A 13,400-nucleotide genomic window follows, 5' to 3' on the forward strand; every position below is an offset into this window, starting at 1 on the left:
TGAATATTATAGGTGTGTAAACTCAGCAAAATATTCTAAAAGAGTCTAGTAGCCCATAATATCATTGGGTCTTCTGTTTAACTGATAATGTCAGAAATTATTGACCTGAGTCCCCCACAGCTCAACTTAACAGCATGGCTTTGTTGCTTATATTTCGTCTTCATACTTTTCTACTGGATGGATAAGACCAAGGTAAAACAGGACCTGTGCAACAAGAGTTGTAGCTTTTTGGTCTGAGAAGGTCAATGAAATGCCCTCAGGATTTGTCCTGAGATCCTGTACCTCAGATTGTAGAACCTTTGTCAGTGCAGCCATGTGGATTGCTTTGCCAATTTGCTTAGATATATTTGTGATATAATTTAATTATCTTTTTTTTTTTGGCAGAACTGGGGATTGAACTCAGACACTTACGCTTGCTAGAGAAGCGCTTATTCCACTGAGCCATCTCCCCGGCCTCTTTGGAGGACAAATTTTTAAAAAGCTACATTCTAAATAGCAATTAAGTTTTGTAGCCCTTTGAACACATTTAAGCATGAATTTGTTAATTTAATTGAGCAGAATAATTCAAATATTAAATGAAACTGTGTAACCTCAACTAACTGAGAATAAGTGGGCTGATTACTAAATATGATGACAGACATGAAAGTGTGGAGTTCTGTATAAGACTCGTATTTATGTCCAATTGCGTTTAAAATTATATTCTTATGAATCAAAGATACAGAATAAATTTACATTTGTGGTTAAAGATGTTTGTCCATATGTGAATGTGCATGCATTTGCATATATGTATCAGAAAATATTTCAGGAGAATTTCTGGTTGTTATGTATAACTTGTTTGAAACTTTCAACAAAGAGTATCCTTCAGATATATTCTATCCTCCTTGTCTGAATGTATAAATTAAGTCTTGATAAGCACCATTGACTAAAATATGCTTTAAATAATTGAGTTTGATTAAATTGACATATTTTCATTTAAGAAATATTTACTCTATTAGTAAATGCTTATGAAGAGAAAGATTTTTTAAGAAACTGTCTGATTGATTTTTGATTCCAGATGGTTTTTGCAATGTTGGAATTTTAACAAGTGTCCTTGTGCCTGCTACAAAATTGTTCTATTTCTGATATATATCTCTATAACTTCAAAGATTTTTCAATTCATATTAATAAGAAAGAAGATAAAGTAGCAATGAAGCCATTTCAGAACAGGCTAATAGGGAAGCTACAATTATTACAGCATTGCATATTGTTTTCTTCCCAATAGTTATTCAGATGGCCAGAATCAGACATGATATCTGGTCTAAACAATATTAGTGCAAATCTTTCTTAATGAACTACGAGAAAGAAGCTGTATATCTATCCTAACATATATATGTATATATATATATTTTTTCTTTTTTTTATCAACAAAGCAGTCCTTTACTTTTACCTTTCCAGAGTAAGTAAAACGTGTAAAGAAGGTTGCCTAGCAAGTAATAGCTGACCTTGAAAGGCAAGATGCTTATCTCTGGACTGAGGTATCTTGCTTGCGTTAGGCATTGAAGGGAGTTGCACCTAGAAACTTTAGATCAGTTTCCTACTTTCCTGGCCCCAACACATCACCCTTTTTGGTTTTATTTATTTATTTACTTACTTATTTATTGTCAGAGATGGGTGTTCCACTGCAGTTAGAGATGCTGTATTAAGAGAAGTCTTTAAAGGACATTTTCATACTTGATGCCAGCCCAAAGATTGTAGGTACTTGAATTCAACAAAATATCTCAATGTAGGCCCATAGTACATAATAATAGTGAATTATCAGCACAACTGGCAGTAGTCGGAAGTTGTTTACATGAGCCTTTACAGGTCAGCATGTTAATATGCATTTTGCTTTAATACTACGTGGTTACAATTTTCTGCTGGATGGTTAAGACCAAGTTAAAGCAAGACCTATATAACTAAAACTACAACTTTTGTTATCTGTCAAGTTCAGTCAAATCCCCTCAAGATTTACCCTGGAACCATGTACAACACTTTGTAGATCTTTTGTCAGTGTGAGCCATGTGGATGAGTCATGGCCATTGCTTGGCCTATTTGCTCTCTGTGAAAGCCTGAGAGAATTTTTTCTCTCTAGGTGACTCTCCTTAGGCAAACTATATATTATCGATCACTGTCCATTGTGATCGACTGTGGGCTCATACTCTCCTTGATCAGAAAATTTGGGACACCACTGAGTTACAGGATGTCACAGCAGAGGTTCTGTTATGTCCTAAGTCCTCAATGATCTTGAAGGCCTAGGGCCAAAATATGTGCTATCCTTTTAGCCCATGTATTGTTCTAATGTTTGGTCGGCAAGCTTTTAACATCCAGAAGAGAAGCTTAATGATGTTGTTATCCTGTATCAGTGGTAACTAGGTTTAACATTACAATCTGTCTGAATATCAAACACTTTAGACATAAAATGAAACTGTTATTTTCCAACAACCATGGATATTCTAAAGAGTGTGAAAATAACACACATTTTTTACACAGAAATTTATAAATCGAAACATAGACAACATTGTAGCAGGACATTCCAATGATATTTAATTCTTGTCTCTCATTTTCCTTTTTATCTTTACTTTAAAAAGAATATAGCAATAATTAAAATGACATTGGAATCACTATGCATTTAGAAGAATGAAAATGGCAGGTATTTCAAACATGGTTTTAGTATTGCACTTTACTGTCCTCAATTTAGTTGCCTAATTGACAAATAGCAGCATGTAGAGTTAGTCAGGTGAGAATTCTACACATTAACTGCTATTTTCATAAACCTGATGGAATTTTTAGCATCGTGATCATAAGTATCTAGGTGACATGAAGGTATGGTTTTGCCTTACCATAATTCCTAAATTTCTCCTTTCTTTCTCTTCATTCTTTAATCCTTAAGCTCTGTATTTCAGGTTAACTGTGTTATATCTTTCAATTTTTATTTCTTCTTTGGACTTCTTACACTAGGGAGAAATTATGATACTTGCATATATGTGTCTGTTTATTTCACATATGAGCATAATAGCTTCAAGTTGCATGAACTTATCTAGGTTTATTTTTCTTTCTAGCTGAGTAATACTCAAAGGTACAAAAACATGACATACTTTTCATCCATTCTTCAGATCAAGGGCATTTTGGTTGTTTTCAAGATTTGACTATTACAAATTGTACTTCTATAAACCTAGACTCTGATATGATGTTCTCAGTTCTATTGGAAAAACTCCCAGTAGAGGGATACCTGGACTGAATGGGATTTCCAGTCCTAGTTTGTGGAGGAGCCTCCACAAACTGATTTCCATCATGGTTCACCATTCCACATTCCCACCAGTGGTGGAGAAGGGTTCCTTTTTTCCCACAGCCTCTCTAACATTTGTTGTTGTTTGATTTCTTTATGATAGCCATCCATTCAGCATGAGATGGTATCTGAGTATTGTTTTAATTTGCATTTCATGAATGGCTAGTAACGTGGAGCATTTTTTTTTCATGTATTTATTTGCCTCTTGTATTTCTTCCTCAGAGAAGTGTTTGTTCATCTTGGATGCCATTTTTGGATTGGGTCTTTAAACTTTGGGGCCTTAACGTTTTTTAATTATTTATAAATTCTATATGGAAGACCTTTGTCTGAGTGCTTATTAGTTAAGATTTTTTCCAAATTTGTGGGTTCTCTTTTCACTTTATTGGAAATTTCTTCTGATGTGGAGAAACTTCACAATAAGAAGAGGTCCCAGATATTAATTCTTTGAAGTATTTCCCATGCAGTTTGATTTTTGTTCATGAAATATTTACATAACACCATGCCTTCATGATTTTAAATACAGCAAAATAACCCAATATAGTCCCATAGTCCGTAATAGTAGTGGGCTATCAGCAGAACTGTCAATTGTCAGAAGTTGTTGACTTCAGCCTTTTATTTGTATTTTTTCATAATTTTATTGATAAACAAATAGCAATGAGGCAGTTTCAAATCAAATCGCTAGGACAGTTTCAATTAACACACTGCATACATTCTTTTTAGTGGTTAATTGCTGTACAAGATGCGGACCTGAGATCCTATTTACGAAAACCATTAGAAGAAATCATTGTATGCATTAAGAGAATGTAACTATATATCTATCCTAACCACTTTGAATAAACAGATACAAAATGGACATTCATCTGCTTACCATTTCTTTTTTGCCAAGTTCTGATATTTGAATATTATAAGTGTGTAAACTCAGCAAAATATTCTAAAAGAGTCCAGTAGCCCATAATAGCATTGGGTCTTATGTTTAACTGGCAATGTCAGAAATTGTGGACCTGAGTACCCCACAGTTCAACATAACAGCATGGATTTACTTCCTATATTTCGTCTTCATACTTTTCTGCTGGATGGTCAAGACCAAGATAAAGCAAGACCTATGCAACCAGAGTTGTAGCTTTTGGATCTGAGAAGGTCAGTGAAATGCCCTCAGGATTTATCCTGAGATCCTGTACCTCATACTGTAGAACCTTTGTCTGTGTCAGCCATGTGGATGAGTCATGGTCATTGCTTGACCAATTTGCTCTCTGTAAAAGCCTGAGAGTGTTTTCTCTCCATGTGACTCTCCTTAGGCACACTCTGCTTCATCGATCACTTTCCTTTTTGGCCCCATGATTTCCTTGATCAGAAAATTTGGGACACTACTGAGTTACTTGACATTACAGTACAGGTTCTCATATTTCCTGAGTCTTAATTGACCCTAGAAGGTTGGACAAAATGTTGGCTTTCTTTGCAGCCCTCCTTTTTCTCTAATTATGATCTGCAAACTTATGTTGTTAACCATCCAGAAGACAAACTTATTGTTTTTACCATACAATTTAAGCTGTTAAGCTTAACGTCACTATCTGTCTGCATATCAAACATCTTAGGCATAATATGTAACAGGTATTTTTCATCGAGTATTGATATGTTGAACTTTAAGTCCCTAGAGAATAAGACAAAAACATTTGAAAATTAGAATACATTTTAAAAATAGGCATAAAAATTATATACTTCTTATGTGTACAAATAAGTCCAAAAATCTCACCATATACAACCTTGAAGCAAGACAGTCCCACAGTATTCGTTTCCTCTCTCTTGCTTTCATCCACCATCCCCTTCTTCTTGAACAACCATCTACCTGAGAGACAGCATAGCAGCAAATGTCATGTCATGACAAGCAGCCCATATTCAGAATCCCACAATGACAGGCACTCCAAGCATGAAATTACTATAACAAATTACCATCTGAAGTGCAGTTGCTTACTTCACAGGTATCAGTATATATTGTTAGTAAAGGTGAGAATCTTTCCAATTTACTGCTAGATTAAAAAATCTTCTGAAGATTCTCAGGATCATAGTCTTGCCCATCTTCTACATATAACTGCATGGCTTGACATTGTCATGTTTCCTAGCTCTTCTCCTTTCCCTTTCTTGATTAGTTAGTCCTTGAGATCCTGCTTTCATTTTACTTGTATTATACATTTCTATTTGTATTTCTTCTTTTGAGTTCTTATACAAGGGAGACTATGTGATATTTGCAAATTGTGTCTGGTTTATTTCACTTATGAATATATGTTCAAGTGGCATCCACTTCAATATAAAGGCGTGGAGTTTATCATTCTTAATAGCTGAATAATACTCCATTGTGTAAAAATACCACATCTTTCTCAACCATTCCTCAGGTGATGGGCATCTTGGTTGTTTCCAAGTATTGGCTATCACAAATTGTGCTGCTAGAATCATAGGCACACATATATCACTATGATATGATGCTTTCAGATCCTCTAGGAAAATTTCCAGTAGAGGAATAGCTGGTTTAAAGGGGATTTCCAGTTCAACTTTCCTAAGGAGTCTCCATAATTACTGATTTCCATAATTGTTGCACCAGTCTACATTCCCAGCAGCAGTGGAGAAAGGTTCCTTTTTCCTCACAGCCTCTCCAACATTTGTTGTTGGGTGATTTCTTTATGATACCCATTCTTTCTGGGGTGAGATGATATCTCAATGTGGTTTTAATTTGCATTTCACGAATGGCTAGTGATGTGGAGCATTTTTTCATATATTTATTCACTTCTTAATTTCTTCCTCTGAGAAGTGTGTGTTCATCTCAGATGCCCATTTCTGGACTGGGTCTTTAAATTTTGGGGTCCTAATGGTTTTTAGTTCTTTATAGATTCTAGAGAGCAGACCTTTGTCTGAGTACTTATTTGTCATGATTTTTTCCAAATTTGTGGGTTGCCTTTTCACTTTATTGGTAATTTCTTCTGACGTGAAAAAACTTCTCAGTAAGAGCAGGTCCCAGTTGTTAATTCTTTCACCTGTTTCCCATGTGATTTGATTTCTGTCCATGAACTCTTTGCCTACCCCTATGGCTTCAAGAGTTCCTCACATTTTTTCTTCCAGGAGATTTAGTGTCTCTACTTTAATGTTTAGATCTTTAATGCGTTTTGACTTTATGATAGAACTGGGTCATGTGTGAATTTTCGGCCTGTGGAGAGCCAGTTTTTCCAGCACCATTTGTTAAAGAGGCTATCTTTGTTCCAGTGAGTATGTTGGGCCCCTTTGTCAAAGATAAGGTTGCTGAGTGTGTTTGTAAAGGCTTCAGTATCTTCTAACCTATTCCATTGATCGTCAGGTCCATTTTGTTACCAGTACCATGCTGATTTTATCACAGTAGCCTTGTAGTATAATTTCATGTCAGGAATTGTAATGCCTCCTGCCTTGTCTTATTGCCCAGAATTGCCTTTGCTATTCTAGGACATTTCTGGTTCCAAATAAATTTTAGGAATATTTATCTAGCTCTGTGAGCTACGTTTGTGGTAGTTTGATAGGGATTGCATTATATCTGTACAGCAATTTTGCTAGTATGACTATCTTCACAATGTTGGTTCCCTCTGTACAGAAGCATGGAATATATTTTCATTTTCTGATATCCTCTACATTCTCTTTTTTAAGAGTACTTTAATGTTCCTTGAAAAGATCTTTGACTTCGTTAGTTAGATCAATTCCATAGTATTTCATTTTCCTCGGTGCTATTGTAAAAGGTATTGTTTCTCTAATTTCCCTCTCAGTGTGTTTGTTGTCTGTGTAGAGGAATGCTATTGACTTTTGCGTATTGATTTTATAACCTGCTATGCTACTGAATTTCTGTATTAATTCTAGTAGCTTGTTTTTGAAGTTTTTTGGGTCTTCCAAGTAAAGTATCATGTCATTTTCAAATAAAGATAATTTAACTTCTTCTTTACCTATTCTTATTCCTTTTTTTTTTTCTTTCTCTTGTCTAACTGCTCTAACTAATGATGCTAATGATTCTAATGATTCCAAAACTATATTGAATAGGAGTGGTGATAGAGTCCATGGTTGTCTTGTATCACATCTAAAAGCAAAAGTTTTCAATTTTCCATATTTACAATTATGTTAGTCATGGGGTTTTCATAATGATTTTTACCAGATTGAACTAGCGGCCTTCTGTTCCAATTTTCTGTAGGACTTTGAACATGAATGCATGTTGGACTATATCAAAAGTCTTTTCTCATGAATTTAGATGATCATGTGCTTTTTAGTTTTCACTCTTTTGATATAGTGTATTACATTTATAGATTTTCCAATATTGAGCCATTCTTGCATCCCTGGGATGAATACTACTTGGTCATGGTGTATGATATTCTTGATGATTTGTTGTATTCTGTTTGCTAGGATTTTATTGGGGATCTTGGCTTCTATGTTTATGAGGGACATAGGCCTGTAATACTCTTTCTTAGTTGCACCTTTCCCTGCTTTTGGTATCATTATAATACTTGCGTCTAGAAATGATTTTGGGAGGATTGCTTCCTTTTCTATTTCATGGAACAGTTTGAGGAGTACAGGGACTACATCTTCTGTGAATTTCTTGTAGAATTCAGCTGTGAATCCATCTGGACCTAGACTTTTCTTTGCCAGTAGGTTTTTTGTTACATCTCGTATTTCATTGGCCGTTAATGGGCTATTGAGAGTAGTTATATCTTGTTGACTCAGCTTTGGCAATTTGTACTTTTCTAGGAATCTGTCCATTTTGTCTGTGTCTTTTATTCTGTCAGAGTAAAGATTCTCGAAGTAGCTATTGATTATCTTCTGTATTTCCACTGGGTCTATGGTAATTACACACTTTTTGACGCCTTGTTGCTTGTATTTCAGTACTTTCTTTCTCCTTTTTGATGAGGTTAGCTAGGGGCTTATGGATTTTATTTAATCTTTTAAAGAAACAGATTTTTGCATTTTTAATTCTTTGCATTGTTTTCTTCTCCTCAATTGAATTAATTTGTGCTCTAATGTTTATGATTTGTTCCTGTCTTTGGGGTCTGGGTTTCGTTTGCTTCTCCTTTTCTAGTTGTTGAAGGTGCAGCATTAGTGTATTTATTTGTTCCTGTTCTGTTTTCCTAATGTGTGAGTTCACATCTATGAATTTCCCTCTGAGAACTGCTTTCATCATATCCCAGAAATTCTGATAATTTGTGCTTGAATTTTCATTGAATTGTAGATATTGTTGAATTTCTGGTTTATTTCATTGGTTGCTAAGTATGGTGCCATTTAATTTCCATGTATTTAGGGTTTTTTTCCAGTTTATTTTGTCTTTTGCTTCCAGCTTCATTGTACTGTGTCAGATAATATGCATGGGATAAGTTCTGTTTTCTTGCATATACTTAAGCATGACCTATAGACCAGTAGGTGGTTGCTTTTAGAAAATGACCCATGTGCAGCTGAGAAAAATGTGTATTCTGCTCTGTTTGGTTGCAACACTGTATATGTCCACCAAGTCCATTTGTTTCAAGCTCTGATTCAGTTCTCTTATATCTTTGCTAAGTTTTTGTCTTCTTGACCTATCTTTTGGGGATAAGCGGGTGTTTAGGTCTCCTGTTAAGATTGTGGTATTGGATGTTAAATTTTTCATGTTCGTTAAGATACTTTATATAGTTGGGTGCTTCCATGTTTGGTGCATACATGTTTATGAATGTTACCTCTTCCTTTTGAATTTTTGCCCTAAGGAGTATGTAGTGGCCTTCTTTATTTCACTGGATTGTTCTTCGTTTGAAGTTTAGACTCTCTGAGAATAGGTTTGCTACCCCTGTTTTTTTCTGAGGTGCTGGGTCATGTCATATTGTGTTCCATCTTTTGATTTTCAGCCTATGAATGTCTTATGAGTTAAATATGTTTCTTGTATACAGCATGTTGTTGGATTTTGTTTCCTAATCTACTGTTTCAGTCTATCTCTCTTAATTGGTGAATTGAGTCCCTCTACTTTGATGGTTATAACTGGAATGTATTGACTTACGATTTACATGTTACTTTTCTGTTGTCGTTTACTCCTTTTTCTCCTGTGTTTTATTGCATGCCCTATTTAGTTGGGTGTTTCTGATCTCATTTGTGGAGTTCTGATCATTTTGTCCCCTCTCTAGAACATCTTTCAGTAGCCTGTGTAGTGTTGGCTTTGTCATCGTGAAATTCTTTAGTTGTTCTTTGTCATGGAAGTATTTCATTAGTCCATCAATCTTGAAAGAGAGTTTTGCAGGGTATAGTAGTCTGGGCTGTAATTTGTTTCCATAGAGTATTTGAGGTACTCTTCTCCGTGCTCTTCTGGCCTTCATGGTTTGTGAAGAGAAGTCCGTCGTAATTCTGATGTGTTTTCCTTTGATTGTGACCTGCTTGTTTTCTCTAGTGGCTTTCAGTATATTATTCTTGTGCTGAATTTCTGGGATCTTGACTATTATATGTCTCGGTGTTTTTTTTTAATTGGGTTGAGCTTACTTGGAATTCTGTATGCTTCAGTTAACTGAATGTCAGATTGTTTCCTCATATTTTTTAAGTTTTCTGCTGTTACTTCTGCCCATATTTTTTTTAATGTCATTTGTATTGACTCTTTCTTTCTCATTGATGCCTATTATTCTCACTGTTCATCTTTGCAACATCTTGCAGGTGATGGATTATTCTTTCCTGCATCCTAGTAGTTTTTAAGAGATCCTTTCTTACCTTTTCACTAGCTGCACCAGCATCTTCAATGTCTGAAACTCTGTCTTCACTTTTACTGAAACGGTTTTGCAACCTTGTGATTGAGATTTTACATTCCTCTGTGTCTCTTTGATTCTGCTTCATGCAGTCTATTTCTTTCCTGTATTGCTCATTCAAGGAATCCTTCATTTTTCTAATTTCCTCTATTTTTTTTTAAATCAAAGTCTTCTTTAGAAGCCATTATTAATTCTTGTACTGCCGTGTTTTTTTCAGATTGCGTTTCTTCCCTATGTTTCTGTAGTTGATTGTTTACTGCAGATGCTATGAGTTCTGAGAATTCTTTTTTCATTTGAGAAAAGAATTCTGCTCTGAGTTCCTGTATAAATTTCTGCTGTTGCTTATTTATTATCAACGCTATTAATTTGTACATTTGAGCTGAGCTGGTAGAAACGAATTCTGCTGTGAATTCCTCCATAGTATTCTGGTGTTGATCATTTACTATCGATGTTATTAATTCATACATTTGAGCTGAGCTAGTGTTCTCTGCACTTGCTCTGGGTGGACACTGGGTTTCCTCCATATGTTTCTGCTTTTGATTTTTAAGTTCAGCTGCTATAAATTCTGAGTTTTCTTTTTTTTATTCCAGAAATTAATTCTGCTCTGAGTTTCTGCTCATATATCTTTCTGCTGTTTTTTATTTGCTTCCGACGCTATTGATTCATTTATTTCAGCTGAGCTAGTGTCCTCTGCAATTGTTCTGAGTGGGATTGAGACCTGAGATTGCGTTTTGTTCCTTGTCTTTATCACTTCATTTAACACTGACCTATGGCCTTTGGTGTAGAGCTTTGGCGCAATTATGTTATCACTTAATGAAATTCAGGTACTGATATACCAAGTTTCATTTCATGCAGTTGTGCCTGGCTTGGCTTATGCTACTTTTCCCAGCCCCTTACTGTTGTCGCCCTTGGAGGTGGGCCTGCTGAACACCTCTGGTAACATGATTTGTTCCTGGATTAGCTGTGTGGTTTTGACCCTAGTCTCACCTGGAGGACTTTAGCTGCAGGGTTTTACCTCAAGCCTGTAAGCTAGGTCTGGGCTGGTTCTGGAGAAGTATGAGGTGTGGGGGTGATAGAGCCCATAATTTCTCCCCCACTCTCACCAATGTTGTGTTTTGGTGGGGCTGGAGGACTCCCTAGAGTGCAGCAGAAGTTCTTACTCAGATGGCAGGCTGCGCTGGGTCTGTCCAGCTGGGGGAAGTTCGGATAACAAGGGTAAAGGCCTCTCACACAGCGGGCCTATGCTTGGAGAGTTGGGTGGGTGCAGTACAGAACAGAAGCTCTTCCCCACACTCTCAAGGCCTGGGGTTGGTTGGATATGGAGGGCCCAAGGCGCGGTGGTAGTTCTCACTCAGAGGACGGGTTCGCTGGGTATGGCTGGGCGGGGGTGGGGGTGAGGGGGGCTGTTCTGGAGAACTGGGGAAGTGCCTGTCTCACGAGGTTGGCCTGGGCTTGGAGCATCAGACCAGCACAGGACAGAGAAGAAGCTCTGTCGCACACTGTCAGGGCCTGGGGTTGGTCGGATATGGAGGGCCCAAGGTGCAGCAGAAGTTCTCACTCAGAGGGAAGGCTGCCTTGGGTCTGGCAGGCGCTGGGTCTGGCTGGGCTAATTGGGAATATTTTTATGAAAATATTCATGAAATCATATTTTTCAGTGACTTACTTAGAATAATTCCATACTCAAATTTTGACTTGGATATTTATAGCAAGCTCATACAAAGTGGAAAACACACCCTTGGTCTTTGTGTTTTGTGTTCCGGTTGTATAAATAAATTCCTTATATAGTAAATTTTCTTCTGTGCAGTACTGTGGGATGGGCCACAACTTGAGCCCTATGTCTTCCGGTGAGCTGGAATTTCAGGAGCAGAACATGTTCCTGCCTTCTAGTTCTATGCTATATAAACAAACATTTTGCCAAAATATTCAGGCTGAGTATGTAGTAGAAATTTTATTTGAGTTATCTTGAAACTTCACAGGAAAACTTCTGCAATTTCATCAGTACTCTTGTCATGGTCACTTCAGAATATTTTATTTTAGTTTTAAATATTAGAATATGTTCCTTGTGAACACTGATGTGATGAAATTTAAATTACCCTCAAGAATTGTGTTTGGTTTCATTATCTTATTTATTGTGTTATTTTTTCCCAAAAATTGTTTTATTTTATTCTTCTTAATAGTAATTATTTTGCTTTCAAAATAGCAACACATCTGCTGGCTATTTTTCCTTTCTTTTCTTTTTTTGTGGAACCAGGGATTGAACTCAGACCCTTGTGATTGCCAGGGAAGCGCTTATTCTACTGAGCCATCTCCCCAGTCCCCTGGGTATTTTTCTTTGTACTGATGTTATATTCTTTATCCTAATTTTAAATTATTTTCTACACTTTAAAATTATCTCTTCTGCTTCTTTTCATGTGAAAAATCTGTTTCAGGCTCACATTGTTCTTTTTTTTTGATTCTCAAGTATCACAATGCTTCTGCACTCCACTGGGGAGGAGTTTTGTTCATTTATTTTCCTCTCTGACGAGACCTCTGCAGATCCTCTCAGCTAGTTGTTGTTCAATGGCTCCACATTCTTTGTGACTTAACAGTAATTTATCACAGTGATTGTTGATTCTTACTTTGTCTGAATTGCTCAGTTTCTTTTTAAATTGAATGAGGTGTGTGTGTGTGTGTGTGTGTGTGTGTGTGTGTATGTGTATTTTTCAAACAGTATTTTTCTTAACATAGTATGACATACTGGATCAGAAAATCATTTCTGGTGTGTGTGTGTGATAATCTGTGGGGCCTCTGGATTCTACTTCACCCAGGGCGCAGGCCCAGTGTGTATGTGTGGAACCTTTCCAGGGCATGCCCTATTCTACTCCACCAGGTGCATAGGCCTGATGTGTGAGAGTGAGACCTTCCCCATACTTGCCAAAACGTTCTCCATCAGGCAGGCCTGGTGTGGATCCTTGCTGGAAAACTCCCTGCAGAGAGGCAAGGGGCAAGACCCACCAAAAACACAAGAAGCATGACATCTTGCCAGAGGGCACAGCAGGTACACTTCCATGGGTGGTGGCAGGAAGAAGCAGAGCAAAGATGTCTGACTTAAGTCATGCCCAACAGGACAAGATCAAATTTGTTAAATCCAGACATGGTAAGCTGAGACACTCTGTAGACCCAGATCTATGAAAGCACCCTCTGATTTCCTCTCTTGTTTGAGAGAGCAAGAAAGAGGTGACCTGGACGAACTAGTTTGAATGGACGTTTACAGTTACAAAAGGGCATGTGATCAGACAGAACTTAGGGGAAATAATTTAAGTACAAATTCCCAATCTAATATCTACTTAGCAATACAGTCATAATTTTTGATC

At 36.8% G+C, this 13,400-nt stretch overlaps 1 protein-coding gene across 1 annotated transcript in view; it reads right to left on the reverse strand.

Annotated features, from left to right (window-relative positions):
* LOC101578342 (vomeronasal type-2 receptor 116-like) overlaps positions 1 to 3,321 on the reverse strand; it is a 24,378-nt gene extending 21,057 nt beyond the window's left edge. The window contains exon 1 of the mRNA XM_023705130.1: positions 3,248 to 3,321. Coding sequence (XP_023560898.1) covers positions 3,248 to 3,321 — 74 coding nt within the window. The remainder of the gene's footprint in view (positions 1 to 3,247) is intronic.
* Between the last annotated feature and the right edge of the window lie 10,079 nt (positions 3,322 to 13,400).

The sequence above is a fragment of the Octodon degus genome, unplaced genomic scaffold, assembly GCF_000260255.1.
Source record: "Octodon degus isolate 3935 unplaced genomic scaffold, OctDeg1.0 scaffold00214, whole genome shotgun sequence".
In the NCBI taxonomy this organism is placed as follows: domain Eukaryota; kingdom Metazoa; phylum Chordata; class Mammalia; order Rodentia; family Octodontidae; genus Octodon; species Octodon degus.